This window comes from Carassius auratus, unplaced genomic scaffold (assembly GCF_003368295.1).
Source record: "Carassius auratus strain Wakin unplaced genomic scaffold, ASM336829v1 scaf_tig00027223, whole genome shotgun sequence".
Classification (NCBI taxonomy): Eukaryota; Metazoa; Chordata; class Actinopteri; order Cypriniformes; family Cyprinidae; genus Carassius; species Carassius auratus.
The window spans coordinates 76672-95911 of record NW_020525574.1 but is presented as its reverse complement, the minus strand read 5'-3'; the positions used below and the strand labels follow the sequence as shown (position 1 = coordinate 95911).

The window sequence follows — 19240 nt, the reverse complement described above, 5'->3', positions numbered from 1 at the left end:
CAGCTTGTGATAAAGCAAAACATAATAAGCAATAAAAGTCACTTGACACTCACAGACATTGCAGTCATCAAAGCATCCGCAGATTCCAGTGCTCCACTGGTTTGAGCTGACCGCTATCACAGGACTGAACTGAGGCTGATGAAATATCATGTTTGTGGCTCTACAGTTGCTGCAGAAAATAGCTCCTACATTTGAATATGCATCAATACATATTTAAGCTGAAATATGATTTTGCATGTCTATGATGACCGAACTTAGAGTTAAGAACTGATTAGTTATTGATAGAGCATTAATATAAACTCACCTCGTTCCTCTCACACACTGAACTGTCCTCTGTATTACGGTTTCACAGCTTTATTTGAATACAAGGAACAAAATGTCCTTATTACATATAGTTTGCATACAGGTTCCTCTCAGGATCCGAAAGATAATAATGAAATACAATAGTTCAGTCATATTGTTATTTTAAAGTAGCTGGAGCTTCATTTTCATTGAAGAAATACACTCGGTTGGACTGACTCCTCAGTTTTCAATAAACTATTTCTGTGGATGTTGCAAAGTAAAGATGAGTCTAGGGCTGTGAATTAATGTTTATTCCATGTTTACATAAGCAAACATTCTATATTATCTTCCCATATTTACAAGACAAAAACATTCTTTTTTTTATTATTATTATTATTTCTGGTAAAGTAAATATCAGCTTTGATTCCAGCATATCTGATCTTGGCCCTACATTTCAGACTCATTTCAGTTCATTAGTTAGTATTGCTCAGTCACTCACTACTTATATACTCGTTTTTTGTGAGCTTTTATGTCCTAGTTTTTATTCATATTTTGAAAGAGTGGAAATGGCAGCCTAATGGTTGAATAAGTTTAATTTTGTAACCCCAAAACAAACATGTAACAGTGTTAAACACATTAAATGCGAATGCATATGTTTGTTTTTGATCAGCTTTATTGATTGTCCCAACATAATTTTGTAATTTCTACATTCAATCATTTAAATGCCTGCAAAAACACACAATAAAACATCTTTCAGTAATATCAAACCTCTAGTGTAAATATCAATGGCTCAATATAATAACATTCTAACTACAGTGAAAATCACATGATGCATATTCATTTAAATATAAGATGTGGTGAGGTACAATGGAAAGAATGAAGTCTCTAAAAACTAAAGCAGATCAAAACAATCTAGTGACACTAAACACGTGGCAACATTAAAATCCCAAATCGGAGTATTTCTTAGGAGTATCCATTCTTCAGAATTCTTCACCTCCGGGAATAAAGTTGTACGCCATCAATATGCAAAACACATTCCACTACAGTGCCTTGCCCAAGGCCTGATCCCAGGTCAGCGTGTGTGGGAGGAAGATCAAGATCTGTGACTGTGATTACAACCGTGGAACAAGCACGTCTTTGTTTTTTTGTTTTTTGAACTGAAACAATGTGATCCGATAAGGACAAAGTGTGCTTTAGAGAATGTACTGTGAAAATGATACTGAAGGTGAGGATGATGCTGGCGGTCTCTAGGTGGGCCTGTTGTTGAACAGAGTGATAGGATGCAGTCTGGCCTTCATCTCCCGTCTGATCTGACACCACGAGCACGGTCCGCAGAAGTAAGAGTACACGCAGTCATTACAGATAGAGTCCTGAGTGAGGAAAAGAGGAAATGTTAAACATGATGAACCTGAATACAAGAAGCATGACTTTTATAACCTGCAGTATACTGTTATAATGCAATTGCATTTGAATTACAGTTTCTAATAAGACATGTAAGGCTTGATTGAAAAAAATGAATAAATGGGTCCTTACCGTGATACCGTACCGCCGGCGTGTGGAAACCCTCATGGAGAGAGTGATGGGGGGAATACACCCGCAGCTGTCCAGGAGAGGGAGGCAGAGACATTCTCCGTGATCTCTGGCTGTGATGCACGCAAAGCAAGGGAAACACCACACAGAGAAACAACCTGCAGAACAACCACTGATCAATTAGTCTTCCTCAGTAAATAGAACATCAGAATGTTTAGAAAGCAACTGCTAAACGGCTTTTTAGAATTTTGATTTTTGAATTCGAATTTTCGGAATTCTCAAGCATCCACACCAGAATATAGACACACACAAACTCACACTCATTGACGTTGTCGCATTCGCAGATGCTGGTGCTCCACTGGTCTGATGCAGCGGCCACCACCAATGGCTTGGGCTGCTGGACCACCATCTTGGAGGCCATGATGGATCTTTTTCAATTTTAAGAACTCTGAAATTCCAAAATAAAACCAGTGTTAAAATTCTAATTCACAATTTTAAACCTTAATTAACAGGTAACTTCAAAAGTCATACACTGTGTAAAAAATGTATGCAGCCTATATATAAAAAATAAAAAAATATATATATATATAATGCAATTTGTTGAAGATTTTGTCTTACCTGGGAGAGAGAGGCAAGTTGAGCAAGTGACTGACATTTGAGAGGAGGATGCTGTCTTTTATTTCGAGGGGGAGGTCGGAGGTCGGGAATGTCTAGACGTAGTTTCACTCTCATACACGTGCACACATACGCACATAGTAAAGGATGCTTATCAAAGAGCATGATGCTTACCCATCAGACCATGATGAGAAAAATGACAAATATGCCAGATCAATAGATTTAGAACAAATTGACAAGAAGAGCCAAATGTAAAGTGACTGTTAACAGTGCTGTGATCTCTGTAGTGTGTAGAAAGAACCTAAAACATGTACAATGAGGTGAAATGTCACAGTATTTGTACAGATGCAGGGATTTATTTGCTGGAATGAAACTCAGAGTACTCCGAAATCATTGCAGCAACACCAGAATTAATAACCAGAACATAATACAATCACAAGGAACATTTTATGGAATCATTCGATTGTTCTTCAAGTAGAGATGATGTAAAGAGATATCATTAACTGACAGTACATCATGTCTAGTGTTTACACTTCTTAGTTTTCTGAAATGTACTTCAAGATTACAGTAAATATTCGTGAACATTTGGATAAAAATCATCTGCTGAACTGCAAATGACTAATATCGTAAACTAATATTCAGGTGTAGAGTTTTGTGTGAAAAGGAAATAAAATTCACTCAATCATGTTCAAATAATGAATTCCATTCTGTATGAACTAAAACATATAGTAAACAACTTTTACTTTTAAAAAACATTTGTATATGTTTAACAAGCCTGTGCCATGTGTGATATTTGAACATACATAAATATAAGGAATATAATTAAAAAGGCAAGGCAAGGCAAGTTTATTTATATAGCACATTTCGCACACAATGGTAATTCAAAGTGCTTTACATCAAAGAAAGTAAAATAATCATGAAGAAAAATTATAACAAAAATAAAACAAGCAATTTTAAAACTTTTAAAATGATTAAAACATTTAAAAACAGTTAGAAAATTATTTTACATAAAACAATTTAATGAAATTAAATAAAAAAAAACAGTGAAAATATAGTGCAATCTGTTCGGACTAAAAACTAAAATAAGTCATAAAACAGTTGAATGCTTTTTATTGAACACTTTATGTTGCCTACAGTAAGGTTGCATTTGTTGCTATTAGTTAACTACAATACTTAATGTGAACTAACACAGGAAAATACTTCGAAAGCATTATTAATCTTAGTTTATGGTGATTTATATACCTTATTAAAACCAAAAGTTGTATCTGTTAATATTATTCAATGGACCTGAGTGAAAATGAACAGCTGGATTTTTATTAACCAATGTTAACAAAAATATAATGAAATAAATACGCTAACAAATGGATTACTTATTTTTAGTTAATATTACTCAGCGCAAAACAGTATTACCACTTTCACTGTTTTAAAATAATAGTAATTACATTTTCTTTACTGCTTTTGACAGCTCCCTGAAATCGCAATTAATTTTAATTATCTTTATGACAGACAATAGAAAAATAAAGAAGATAAAATTAAAGTTAGTATCCTGCAAACTATGTATAAGTAGCATGGAAAAACGTTTAAAGAGTGAGGAAGAAACCTCGAGGGGATTCAAGACGTTTTTGTCACTCACGGACTATTTGATAATAAGATATACTGTTAATTAGATATACTGTAAGATGGGATAATCATTCATTTTATTTTGGGGAATATAATCTATTTTTAGGCAGGTGATTTATGCACACAGTTAATGAAACCAATGAAACATCATCAAAATGAGTGCAGTTCATCAAAATTTTAATTTCAACACATGTACAATGACATAATATATTAACAAATATTTATAAAAGGCAAAACATAACTAAAAGCAAGAGCTCTGAAACAGAATTAAAAAGGACCTCATGATTCAAAATGACAGTTTCACAGTTACAGATCTACATCAATACATTAAAACATCAGTATGGTTCGTTATCCTAAAGAATCATGTATTTTTAGAGAAGAGTTTTCAGTCTTCATCCCCGAGCATCTGAAATCCACATCAGTCCTTGGGTCAGAGCCGAATTTCAGACTTCTCCAACACGCTCAAAGCTAGCTTATTTCTTTTCAGAGCTGATGATTAATTTAGTGAGTGACGATGAAGTTGTTTTATTTTGGTCGGTTGCGGAAGAGTGTGACGGGGTGGTTGCGAGCTATCATCTCACGTCTTATCTGACAGTAGGAGCACGGGCCGCAGCAGAAGGACAGCACACAATCATTACAGATAGAGTCCTGTTAGAGAGAGAGAGACAGAAGAAATCAGTCAGTCACTAAACATAAAACTGACATCGGATACAAGCACACAGTATTTCCTCCTGATTTAAGTGTAACCTTACTGTATATGCCTAAAAAAACCAAACTTCCCACCCCTAAATAAAAATAAGTATTTTGAATTATATATCCATATTTAAAATTATTTATTAAAATGTTTTAATATTTTTTGGTAACATTAATAAATGAATTCTTATTTCATTTTTACTGTAAAAAAAAAAAAAAAAAAAAAAAAAAAATATATATATATATAAATTATAAAAAAAAAAAAAAAAAAATATATATATATATATATATATATATATATATATATATATATATATATATATATATTATTTATTTATTTATTTATTTATTTATTTATTTATTTATTTTTATTTTTTTTGCAATGAAGTCAAAAGTCACTACCTCAATTCCATAGGTGCGCCGGACAGACACTCTCATGGCCATAGTGATGGGTGGGAAGAGGCCAAAACTGTCCAGCAGAGGCAGGCAGAGACACTCTCCGTGATCTCTGGCTGTGATGCAGGCGAAACATGGACAGCACCAGAACGCAAAGCAACCTGCCGAACAAGAAGGGAAAAAATAATTCACCATGTGAAAAAGAGAAGAAACGTACAGATATAATAGATTCAGATGCATGCAATATTACATGAAGACATGCACACACACACACAAAACACTCACAGTCATTGAGGTTGTCACATTCGCACATGCCAGAGGACCATTGGTCAGAACCAGGAGCCAGAACAAGTGGCTTGGGCTGCTGAATAACTATTTTAGTTGCCATGATGACTTGCGCTCTGAAAGAGAACAAACTATTAAGAAAACTGAAACATGCATTTAAAGGTCAGCTCTGTATTTGTTACGTGCATTAATAAAGTTAGTATGCATATGCAGTTCTTACCGTGCAAGAGGAGAGACAGTCGGGTATGACGATGGAGATCAGTACTGAGCCTTTGTGACAATCTGTGAGACTTTATAGAAGCATCAGTGTCCAAACACACGTACACATGTGTGGAGACAAAAGATTAGAATCAAGCCATGTCTCCACAGAGGCAGAGCAGGTTAGTCTGGTGCATGCTTTTCTTTTTATCGATAGATTTTTGGTGATTAACAGTTTTGCTGACGTGAGACATTGTGACTCATCTTAATGAGACTGTGTAGTCTACTGATACTGAGAACTACCTATGAGAAAGAAAAGGAAGAAAACGAGAAAAATGCACCACACTCACCAAGATCCTCTAGAGTCTAGACAAATAGGTTACATGTGAATTGTGTCAAGCATTTCATCACAATAACTGCAACAGTGCTAAGCGTTCTGGACATGCTTTTCTCAAATTAATAGCCTTTACACAAAATATCTAACTTAGAGCATGCAGTGCATTATGGGATGTTCATAAATTTAAATTTTACAGTAATGCATACCTTAAAATAAAACATGTACTACCACTCAAAAGCATTTTTTTTAAATTATTTTAAAATAAATACTTTTTGACTCAGCAAAAATGCATTGAATTGATCAAAATTGACATTTATAAAGGTTTATATTTCAAATAAATGCAGCTATTTATCCAAGAATAAAAAAAAAAAAAGTGTCAAAGTTTCCACAAAACTATTAAGCAGCACATGTCGTTCATTGATAATATTGAGAAATAGCACCAAATCTGCATATTGGAATGATTTCATAAGGGTCACATGACACTGAAGAGATACTAAAAATACAACTGCATCACAGGAATAAATCATAAATCATAAATCAAATAAATGCAGCTTTGGTGAGCATTAGAGACTTTCAAAGACATTATAACATATTTAACCCATCAATAACCCATCATGAAGTACATGCACCTGTAAAGTCATACGGAAAGATCTGTTATGAAAAACATAGGCTATTAAAGTTTACTACATAAACCTTTATTGCAGTTTATTAAACAGTTACATAAAATGCAGGTAAAGACATGTCACTCAGGGTCGGACCACCTCTGTAGTGAGGCGACAAACAGACAAACGTGATAATAAAGCCATTTAGGTGATGAGTTTCATTTACATTAAATTAGGTGGAATTCACACTGTAATTGCATGGATAATTATTATACCATTACTATGACTGAATCACAAAGTGGCTTCCTAAATTGTAGCATTTTCAACGCATTAAATCTTCCAACATATGATAACTAAAACAATTCTTAGAAAGCAACTCATTCATGGTCATTACCCATGAGAACCCACAGAGGGTGTGCTGGAGAGATGTTGATATACGTTTCTTAAAGAAATAGTTTACCCAAAAATGACAATCATGTAATCATGTAGGTCTATTCATGATCCTGAGTTTTGACATTCCACACAGCAGACAGCATTTAGTGAAAATTACATGCTTGAGGGTGTTAGAAATGTTGCTCCCACAACTTCTTTGTACTCTTTCCATAAATGGTAGCAATGCAATTAGTTGATTTAATTAGGAATAACACAAAACATTTAAACCATGATTTTGCCGTGCAATATTTCTGTGATATAAAATAATAGAATATGCATATAAACATTCACACATTGGCACACATTCATAATGCTGAAACACATATTACATACGTTCATTATGCATTTAATACAGGGGTGCCCAAACTCGGTCCTGGAGGGCCGGTGTCCTGCAGAGATAAGCTCTATCCCCAATTAAACACACCTGAACCAGCTAATCAAGCTCACATAGGCATATATGCAGTACAGACCAAAAGTTTGGACACACCTTCTCATTCAAAGAGTTTTCTTTATTTTCATGACTATGAAAATTGTAGATTCACACTGAAGGCATCAAAACTATGAATTAACACATGTGGAATTATATACATAACAAAAAAGTGTGAAACAACTGAAAATATGTCATATTGTAGGTTCTTCAAAGTAGCCAGCTTTTGCTTTGATTACTGCTTTGCACACTCTTGGCATTCTCTTGATGAGCTTCAAGAGGTAGTCACCTCAAATGGTCTTCCAACAGTCTTGAAGGAGTTTTGCCTTCTGTCTGCGGTCCAGCTCACCCCTAAACCATCTAGATTGGGTTCAGGTCCGATGACTGGAGGCCAGGTCATCTGGCGCAGCACCCCATCACTCTCCTTCTTGGTCAAATAGCCCTTGATGCCTTCAGTGTGACTCTACAATTTTCATAGTCATGAAAATAAAGAAAACTCTTTGAATGAGAAGGTGTGTCCAAACTTTTGGTCTGTACTGTATGTATGTATATATATATATATATATATATATATATATATATATATATATATATATATATATATATATATATACATATATATAAACTGCAGGACACCTGCCCTCCAGGGCCGAATTTGGGCACCCATGATAGGATGTCAGACTCCCTCTAGTGGTTGACTATAGCCAGATTCGTGTGTGTGTGTGTGTGTGCGCGTGTGTGTGTGTGTGTGTGTGTGTGTGTGTGTGTGTGCGTGTGTGTGTGTGTGTGTGTGCATTATTTGTTCGTTTGTTTAGATTGGCTGAAGATTTGTTTTTGTCATAATTGACAGTATTCCAAAAAGTCAACTGATAAATTCCTGGTTTGCAAGACTAAACTCAGGAGACAAACCGTGATGTTAACTGGACCTATCGCAAACAAACAGCGCATTATTGGTGGAGTTAATGTGAAGCCCTCTCTCTGCACTGGACATCTTGCTATCATGTTTGACCCATCTCTCACTTCTGTTGTACCGTTCACACCATCTCTCGTGTTAATGACTGCATTCCTCGTCTCTAACCATGCATGTCTCCACTGCATACTGCTGAAAGATGCTGAAACTCCTTACGTGTCTGAACTTCCCTGTTAATAACTCAGAACAATAACATCAGTGCCGTGTTTCAAGCTCGGAAATCAGAATCCATCACACTGCATGTCTGTCAAGATTACCTTGAATAACATCGGATCAGATGGCTCTTGCAGAACTAGCTACTCCATTTGAACTCGAAAATGAATGTAGGCAATGTTTGTAGCACGCCTACCTGTGCATTTCTGGATACTTTTCATTCAGCACACTGCCAAGTCCGAAAAAGTATCTATACTGGCAGAGTTACTATAGTGCTGTCAAACGATTAATCGTATATATATATATATACACACACACACACACACACACATACATATATAATATTTACATGTACTGTATATACATTTATATTCTTATTTTTATATTGTACATAAATATATTTAATATATAAACAACATTTATCCTCTACTTCTGGATTACTGGTAAACTTGTGCCACCTACTGGTGGAACTAAATAATTACACAACTCATTTTTTATCACTTTAATTTTTTTATTTTTTTTATTCGTCTGGCTATTAATCATAATTACACCATTATTTCCCCTGCTGTATATATCCTTTTCCACTATAACTTTTATTCCACTTAGTATTTTTATTTTGTTACCAACCAGTAAAGTACAAAGTTTTATTTATTTATTTACACAACAGCACCACAATCTATCTATCTATCTATCTATCTATCTATCTATCTATCTATCTATCTATCTATCTATCTATCTATGGTGAAGATGAAAAAGTGTTTAAGCATAAAAAATGTCCCCCCCCAAAAATGCAAAAAGTTTTCTGTTTTATTTAACTGCAATTTTTTTTTTTCGTTTTTCTGATAAAAAAATAAATATCATACATTTTCCCCTGATTTACAGAAGACACCCAGTAAAATATCATTCAGTGTAACAATCTTGTCAGGCATATTTACAACAAAAATCTATTTATGACATAATAAAAGACTAATTACTTTCACCCCAAATACTAATGAGTTGTAATTTTACATTTTTAACATTTGCCACTATCCTAGGTTTTGCCCATTTGTCAGTAAGAATTTTTTACTAATTTAAAAGACAGTAAAATTGAGTATGCTCCATTATTCTTTTAGATATTTTAATATGTACGCGTCAGAATAAACATGTTGTTTGAATTTTTGCATAAATATTGTGTTACACTGAATGACAATGTAACATTATTCCAAAAACTTATTTGAAACCAAAAACATAATGAGAGAACATAAGGGTGTTGTTGGGTGGCAGTTGTGTTTATCTAGCTTGACTTGTGACAGGTTCACGGGCGTCCATTTCCCGAGACATCTGACACCACACACAAGGACAACAGCAGAAGGAAATAAAACAGTCCTCCGCGATACTACCCTAGAGATGGACAGAGATTCATTCACAAACATAAGGGAGGAATTTATCTGGCAGAATAGTTGTTTAGATAGTTGTAGTAACAGTGTGGTTTTGTATACCAGACATACAAATTATAGATTTTACTAAACATTCATAGGAGTTCCTTTAGAAAGATGAACATGTGTCCAAACCTCAATGCTGTATCGATGGCGCATGGACACCCTCATCAAACCAAACTGATCGATCAGAGGAAGGCAAAGACACTCGCCATACCTCTTAGCCGTTTTACATGCAAAACAGGGGAAGCAGAAGAATGAGATGAAACCTAGAAATGCAGTCCTTCTGTTAGTGATGCAAAAACATGAGAATGACATCTGAATGCTGATATTCAGAAGAGACTCACAGTCTTTTTTATTTTTTAAGTCCATGCATTCAAAAGGTCCAGTAGTCCAGGAGTTGGAGGCTTTGGGCTGCTGAGATGACATCTTGCTTTTGAGATGCTTCTTTAAGAGATGCTAACGTAAATAATTAAAACATATTTCTGCAATTAATGGTGAATAATCAGTTAACATTATATTTTGTAATCATGGCCTAAATATTGTGAATACACTAAATGCATATTATATTTAATACAATGTATTTTTAAATGCAGAGAAGAACACGTTATTTTTCCCAACCCTCGTTTGTTTAAATAAGCTTGGTTGCATTTCCAGAAACTGTGGTATTGATATTGTATGGCTATTCTTTACTGGAAATGGGTCAGAAAGACAATGTAAAGCTACTCTTTATTCTGTCCCAGTATAAATAAGTCAACATGTATATCAATGGCAAATTCACCAATCCCGAAAACTTACCTGAGTGAGAAGAGAGAGGACAGGCAGACTTGTGTTCAGTGTAAAGGATGAGAATCAGCTGTTAAGATATGCACACACATCTCACTTTAATACTTTCTAAAAGTCACTGATCCGGTAAATTTTTTAGTTATTTATTTTTATTTTTTATGAAGATGGAGAGTTCCACAGAACCCTGATTGACAATCTGGAGAAACTCATGTTTGTCAGTTCACGGGAAAATCAAAAGATCAACATTTTAGAACTCATGCCAGTCAGATTAATTAACAAGTGACATATTTGTGGTGTCTTCGACATGCATCGAAAGACCTGAGCAGATTTTTCTATGGGCTTCAGGTTGTCTAAACACATACTGAACATTTGTCTTTGAAAGACATCAGAACTAGCCCTGCAACCTATCAAACTTACTGAGAACCAGCTGCATGTCTTCAGCAAATACATCAAGAATGACTTTAATTATTGCCATTGAAAAAAAAAAAAAAACAGGATGCGAGTTAATTTGGTGAAGTTTTATTGCAGAATAATAGTGACAAAATACATGAAGCACAAAGGAGTGAGACAGAACCCTGGAAATCCTCCACTTAAATATTTAGAAAAGTTACCGTATGGAAATTAATTTTTGTCTAAAATAAAAATTAGTCCATGTTTTACTCACCCTGAAGGCATCCTATGTTTTTTTTTTTTCAATAGCACATTTAAAAGCAACTCATGTTGGCCAAAGTGCTTTCCAATAAAATAACATAACCAAAACTAAGACAGCAAGAACATAGAAACAACATTGACATAAACAAACAAGACCATCAGATATATGTAAAGTAAGTGCCCTCTTTTAAAATGTCCTAGTGATGTAAGCCTACAACATCTCATTTCCAGAGGAGAGGTGCTGTAATCCAAAAGACACGGTCTCCTTTAGACTTTAAGCGGGATTTAGGGACCTTAAATAAAAACATTTAAGAGGACCTCAATGTCCGTGTCGGAGAATAAAACTGGATCATGTCTGAAATATATTCACGTGCTAGACCATGCAAGGCTTTAAAAAAATTAAGTAAAACCTTAAATTGAACTCTAAAATGCAACGAAGCCAGCGCTGGGGAAACAAACCTTCGATTCAATATAAGACGCTTCAAATCATCAAACGACAGATTTTTCTTAACTGAAAATATCCCACCTTTACCACATAGTTAACTTTTAGTTTGCTTATCAAATGTAAGCTCTGAATCGAAGACTACTCCCAGGTTTCTTACTTGCTTGTGCAGATTTGAGGCAGTAGGACCTAGACCGGTTAACACGTGTGAGGACGGGATACTAGAGCTATTATAAAGAGATGTTCTTTATAAAAGTTAGGACAGCCGCCATGTTGTGAAGGTGCTGTGTGTTTCGTTGTGAAAGCAATACTACTTTGTTTGGTCTTCCAAAAGAGGACACGACAAGAAATCAGTGGTTAAGTTGTATTTACAACACTGTTCCAGAACAGTCAAACCCAAATATTCAGATGTGTGCAGTGCATTTTATGGAGGCTGTTTCCTGATCCTGGGAGAGCAGACCACAATTTGTTTTGTCTCGTCGCGCCAGTATTATGTCAGAGAGAGTAAAGGGTCCCTTGTCTCTCAAAATTTGATTGATGAGGGTCATAAAAGCCATCTGTTCTGGACACCTGTTTGTACACCCCCTCCCCTCCCTGTACACCCCAGTGACCTAAATATGAACTTATGAACCTAAGAAGGAATTTCGGTGAGGGAGGGGAAAATGTGTTGGGAAACTATGTGGTTTTTTTTTAAACTGTGGAAAGGGTTAAATCATGAAAATGGTATAAGGGAAGTTTTTATTAAGGTTTTAAGTACACAGTGCATTTCAAGAAAAAGGTTATAAACACATACGAAATGGAAACGATGTAATGATCGTTTTCGTAGTTGGAAAAGTGTAAAACGTTGTTAAAGTTGTAAGAAATGAAATAAAAAGAAAACTAGGTTACTGGTTATTTATCTAAAACAACTAAACAAGTTCAGATATGTTTCGTGAAGCAACACGTGAAAAAGATGTGAGAGCTTGTAGCATTGCAGTTGAAAAAGGTGTAAAAACGTTGCTAAAGTTGTTACAAATTAAATAAAAAGAAAACTAGGTTACTGGATATTTATGTAAAACGACTAAAGTCAAAAACAATCAGAAAAAGGTTATAAACATAGACGAGACAGAAACAATGTAATGGTCGTTTTTTTCGTGCATGGAAGTGTAAAAACTGTGTTAAAGTTGTTACAAATTAAATAAAAAGAAAACTAGGTTACTGGTTATTTATCTAAAACAACTAAACAAGTCAAAAACTAACAGATACGTTTCCTTAAGCAACACACGAAAAAGATGTGAGAGCTTGTAGTATTACAATTTAAAAAGCTGTTTTGTTACCAGCTAGAAAAGAAAGAAAAGTAGGTTACAGAGTTTTAGCATTTGTACCTTACCTCAAACTAAAAACTAAAAAAAGAAACGAATGTAAAGCGGCGATACAAACCAGAAAAGTTGGCGTTCGTCACGATGTTAGAAAAAGTTAAAACAAAAGAAAAAAGATGTATGCTTTACGCGGATCTAAAATAAAATACATCAGACAAGATACTTGTCAAATCTATGCAGTACTTTACCACTAATTATCATTTTTAAAATCGAGAGTGTTACTGACAGAGAGTTAAACAAAAGAAAAAAGATCTCACAGCAAAGTGTTACGACGTCTCCGGTAACGTTAGATCGACTCAAACAAAAAAAAGAAGCGAATGTAAAGAAACGATACAAACCAGAAAAGTTGGCGTTTGTCACGATGTTAGAAAAAATTAAAACAAAAGAAAAAAGATGGTAGGCATTTACGCTGATCTCAAAGAAAATACATCAGACCTCGTCTTTAAAACACCAGCACAAGATATTTGGCAAAACTATGTCGTACTCTACCACTAACTACAACTTTAAAAATCTAGACTATTACTGACAGAGAGTTAAACGAAAGAAAATAAAAAGATCCCCCAGCAGAATTTGCGAAGCCTCCGGGAAAACGACCTCACAGCACCGCTGACACACTCAGAATGCTTACGTCCGGTCCCCAAGCCCATAGACATATATAGGTAGACGCCCCATCGAACGCTACTGCCTATTGGCACGAACGAGCCGTGGAGCCGCCATCTTGGACCGGTCGCCAGCTCCACTCAGTGTAACTTGTTTGCCAGGTGCAATGAGCTGTTAGCGCATTAAATTAATCATATCTCACTGAATACCTAACTGATTTTGACGCGGGTTTTTTTGCTGCAAAGGTCATTCATGCAGCTATGATACAGGACACATGATTCAGAATATTTTAATATTCATAATAGGCATACAGTGACATATTATATTCTGATATAATATTTAAGTGACCAGACGCCCAAAATCTAAATATGTGAGGTAGGATATTTATAAATCACACACTATAAATATGATAAAGAAGCAGAAACAGATAGTTGCCGTAAAATAAGATATTTTAATTAGTTGAAGAAACAATGTATTATAATTTGTGACATATAGGCCTACACTCTCTCTGATTCTCTCTCTCTCTCTCTCTCTCTCTCTCTCACACACACACACACACTCTTCTCCCTCCCTCTCTCTCTCTATCTCTCACACACACACACTTCTCCCTCCCTCTCCCTCTCTCTCACACACACACACACACACACACTCTTTTCTCTCTCTCTCATACACTCTCACACACACACTAAAACCCCTGAAAGAGGACTGTTTTGCAGAGCTTCTTTCTCTTGCTCCCTTTCTGTAGTTCAAGAGAGGAGAGTTTGACAACATGGTGGAGCCTAATCTTTAGAAACACAGACACAACCAATGACAACATATCAGACTGATGCTTGTCAATGCCAGACTGGGTCTCCTCAATGTGCTCTCCAGGAAGGAACACATCCTCTGTCCCAATCTCTTCCCGCACTGTTGACACCTGAGGAGCTTGTATTGCTGAAGCTTGGCGGATCACCCTCTCTGCAGCTCTCAGCACCTTATAATAATAATACATATTTACTTTACACAGTACTTAAATATACTTTACAGAACAGAAAAAATATGAACAAAGCAACCTTAACCCTCAGATGGTCTTCGGGGTCTTTTTGACCCAAAATGACTTTTGCTCAAATTAAAAAAATTTTTTCCCTTTGTCCAAATGGTATGAAACCTTCTACGGCTCTCAACACTTTCTAGATCTACAAAAAATCTTTTTTTAAATTGGAATGATATCTGTATATAGAGGAATACAACAAAACTGTTCTCTTATCACTTGTCAAATAAAATCATCCAAAATGCAGAACCAACACAAATATAAAGTGGTGACACTGACACCGACAATGTGTACACACACACACACACACACACACACACACACACTTGTGAGGTTATAAAACAACTGCTCTCTTATAATTATTTTAAAAAAAATCATGCAAAATGCAGAACCACCAAAGAGGGAGTGAGAGAGAGATGACAGGATGAGACAAAACAATTTAGCATGCACACACACACACACACACACAAACCTGCTCCAACCCCGTCTGCAGAAGTCATGCAGTTTACCATGCTTACTGCCTGCAACGCATTGTAATGTAACATCATTGAAAAACTGGGATTTTCCAACAGAATCCAACTTGTGAAAAGATATCTTTCAGGTAGTCAAATAGCAAATAGCATATAGTGGAGCTCTATAGCCATCTAGTGGTTAAAGTTATTTTTATTTTTATTTTAAAACTGCATTTTCCAAAAAATGGGTATAAATGTTACATTAAATCATTTTAAATTATCCATGTTATCCCCATGAATGAAAGTTAGAAATCTGTGTCTTTTATAAAGTGAATTTTACATAAAATGCTGTTTTTTTTGTAAAAAGCCTATTTAAATAAATAAATATTTATAGAAATTTAGAAGATATCATAAATCCTCCAAAAACTGCACAAATGTTGAGTTAAAACATTAACAAACAGAGTAAAATTACATTTGTAAAAAAAAAACTATTATCTTGTTACAAAATTAAATGTTATTGTCAAAAAACACAAGTGTGGACAGGACACGAAGACCATCAGAGAGTTAATATACATTACTTCCTGAAATCACGTGCGCAAACACAAATAACAATAGTAGTAATAATAGTAATGTTAAATCTTACTTGTGAAAAGTAATCCCGAGCCGTACTTGCGATGGTCCGCCGATTAGAACAGGAAAATGCTGCACAGTGCTCTGGCATCTTAACTGCTGCTACGCAACGAAACTAGGAGTACGACCGGTTCAAGATGGCGGCCGCAAATCTCGTCGCTCAGCGGCCAATAGGGCGTCTACTTATATGATGTCTATGCCCAAGCCCACTCAAACCACTTCTTCTTCGTTTCGACACAAACCACTTCTTCTTCGTTTCGACACAAAGCTTTAGGTGCATTTACCGCCACCTATAGGGCAGGAGTGTGGAGCGTTGACCTTAATGAAAACTAACTCAAACATAAGAGATAAATAAAAAATACAAAAAATAAAATGAATGATAATAATAAACTTAGTAGTGATTCTTTAAAGCCTGTTTATCAACTCTTTGAGATACTTAATCATTGAAACATTTCTATAGTCACATCTTTATTTAACATTTTCTAAAATGAGATCTGGTTTATTTCTATAATAAGTGCTTGTGTAAGTTGTATTCTTTCGTTGTCATATCTTTTACATTTTATTAAAATAGGTTCAACTGATTCAGGAAGATCACATTTAACACAAAGCCCAGACACATGTTTTTCCTCTTATAAATAATAACTGATTAAGTGCAATGTGTCCAATTCTATGGCGAGATCTTCTTTTCTATCACCAAAATTCTCCTTTCATTTCCAGCTCTTCTTTGAATATTATATTTATTCTCACCACCCCATTTAATTTGCCACATACCTTTTTATGTTTTTTTTATTATTTTTTTTTTATTACCCCTTTTATTTCTAATTTACTCATTGGAGTATTACATTTGATGAATGAAATTTTAATGTTTTTATCTGGACCACTACTTTCATTACCTATATGCGCGGGTATCCATACAAAATACATATTTGTTTTTGCTTGTATTCTGAACAAACTCTGTAAAATGACTGACAAATTGTCTTGTCTATTTGAAGATTCGCCACACTTTAAACTTGAAAGTGCTGAAAATGAGTCTGAACATATCTACTTTAGGTATATTAACGTGTTCACCCCACTGAAGAGCCAAAAATATGTCAATCTGACGGATGATTAAATGTTCTTTTTGCTATTCTATACCTAACCCCTTGGAACATATGTGTCCTGTTTCAGGAGGTTTAGATCCAACTGTGTATATGAGTTACTTTAAAACTAGGTTAGCCTATATGCTCTTTATTTTTCATTTAAACAGTCCTTGTTGTTTTTTTTATTTTAATAATCCCACTCACACTTACTTTAGTAGGCTAAACTAAATACTTTAATATGTCTTTTAATTTGATATATATATATATTACATGGGCATATGTAGTACCAAAAACATAATGAGAGAACATAAGGGTGTTGTTGAGGGCAGTTGTGTTTATCTAGCTTGACTTGTGATAGGTTCACGGGCGTCCATTTCTCGAGACATCTGACACCACACACAAGGACAACAGCAGAAGGAAATAAAACAGTCCTCCGCGATACTACCCTAGAGATGGACAGAGATTCATTCACAAACATAAGGGAGGAATTTATCAGGCAGAATAGTTGTTTAAATAGTTGTAGTAACAGTGTGGTTTTGTATACCAGACATACAAATTATAGATTTGACTAAACATTCATAGGAGTGCCTTCAGAAAGATGAACATGTGTCCAAACCTCAATGCTGTATCGATGGCGCATGGACACCCTCATCAAACCAAACTGATCGATCAGAGGAAGGCAAAGACACTCGCCATACCTCTTAGCCGTTTTACACGCAAAACAGGGGAAGCAGAAGAATGAGATGAAACCTAGAAATGCAGTCCTTCTGTTAGTGATGCAAAAACATGAGAATATCAACTGAATGCAGATATTCAGAAGAGACTCACAGTCTTTTTTATTTTTTAAGTCCATGCATTCAAAAGGTCCAGTAGTCCAGGAGTTGGAGGCTTTGGGCTGCTGAGATGACATCTTGCTTTTAAGATGCTTCTTTAAGAGATGCTAACGTAAATAATTAAAACATATGGTGAATAATCAGTTAACATTATGTTTTGTAATCATGGCCTAAATATTCTGAATACACCCAATGCATATTATATTTAATACAATGTATTTTTAAATGCAGAGAAGAACACGTTATTTTTCCCAACCCTCGTTTGTTTAAATAAGCTTGGTTGCATTTCCAGACACTGTGGTATTGATATTGTATGGCTATTCTTTACTGGAAATGGGTCAGAAAGACAATGTAAAGCTACTCTTTAATCTGTGCCAGTATAAATAAGTCAACATGCATATCAATGGCAAATTCACCAATCCTGAAAACTTACCTGAGTGAGAAGAGAGAGGACAGGCAGACTTGTATTCAGTGTAAAGGATGAGAAGCAGCTGTTAAGATATGCACACACATCTCACTTTAATACTTTCTAAAAGTCACTGATCCGTTTACTTTTTATTTTTTATGAAGATGGAGAGTTCCACAGAACCCTAATTGACATTCTGGAGAAACTCATGTTTGTCAGTTCACGGGAAAATCAAAAGATCAACATTTTAGAACTCATGCCAGTCAGATTAATTAACAAGTGACATATTTGTGGTGTCTTCGACATGCATCGAAAGCCCTGAGCAGATTTTTCTATGGGCTACAGGTTGTCTAAACACATACTGAACATTTGTCTTTGAAAGACATCAGAACTAGCCCTGCAACCTATCAAACTTACTGAGAACCAGCTGCATGTCTTCAGCAAATACATCAAGAAAGACTTTAATTATTGGCATTGAAAAAAAAAAAAAAAACAGGATGCGAGTTAATTTGGTGAAGTTTTATTGCAGAATAATAGTGACAAAATACATGAAGCACAAAGGAGTGAGACAGAACCCTGGAAATCCTCCACTCTAATTTTTTGTAAAGTTACCATTTCATTACACTGTTAAAGAGTTGGATTCCCATGCTAAACATGGACAAAGTTTCAAAAATTAAGTTGTACGTTTGAAGGAGTATTTCTGTTCCAAAAATACTCCTTCCGGTTTGTCACAAGTTTCGGAAAGTTTTTTTTCGAGTATGGCTCTGTGTGACGTTAGATGGAGCGGAATTTCCTTATATGGGTCCTGAGGACACTTCTGCCGGAAGAGCGCGCGCTCCCGTATAGCAGAGCACTGAGAGCACAACAGACTTCACTGATCAGAGCGAGAGCGGCGCGAAAAGTCACAAAAGGAGTGTGTTTTTGGTTGCCAGGGCAAGACAACCCTGCACAGATTACCAAAAGAAAAACAGCATTAAGGGACCAGTGGATGGAGTTTATTTTTACAGAGCATCAACGG

The 19240-nt window shown here is 35.3% G+C and overlaps 2 protein-coding genes across 2 annotated transcripts; both read right to left on the bottom strand.

The window, feature by feature from the left end:
- Positions 1-1386: 1386 nt before the first annotated feature.
- On the bottom strand, positions 1387-2248 carry LOC113079119 (cornifelin homolog B-like). Its single transcript, XM_026251323.1, has 3 exons — positions 2131-2248; positions 1816-1970; positions 1387-1652 (listed from the first exon to the last, which is right to left on the bottom strand). Exons 1-3 carry the CDS (start codon positions 2231-2233, stop codon positions 1530-1532), a joined length of 381 nt encoding a protein of 126 aa, XP_026107108.1. The 5' UTR covers positions 2234-2248; the 3' UTR covers positions 1387-1529.
- Positions 2249-4562: 2314 nt separating this feature from the next.
- Positions 4563-5746, bottom strand: LOC113079118 (cornifelin homolog B-like). Its single transcript, XM_026251320.1, has 4 exons — positions 5642-5746; positions 5422-5537; positions 5143-5297; positions 4563-4695 (listed from the first exon to the last, which is right to left on the bottom strand). The coding sequence occupies exons 2-4, from the start codon at positions 5522-5524 to the stop codon at positions 4573-4575; spliced, it is 381 nt and encodes a 126-aa protein (XP_026107105.1). The 5' UTR covers positions 5525-5537; positions 5642-5746; the 3' UTR covers positions 4563-4572.
- Between the last annotated feature and the right edge of the window lie 13494 nt (positions 5747-19240).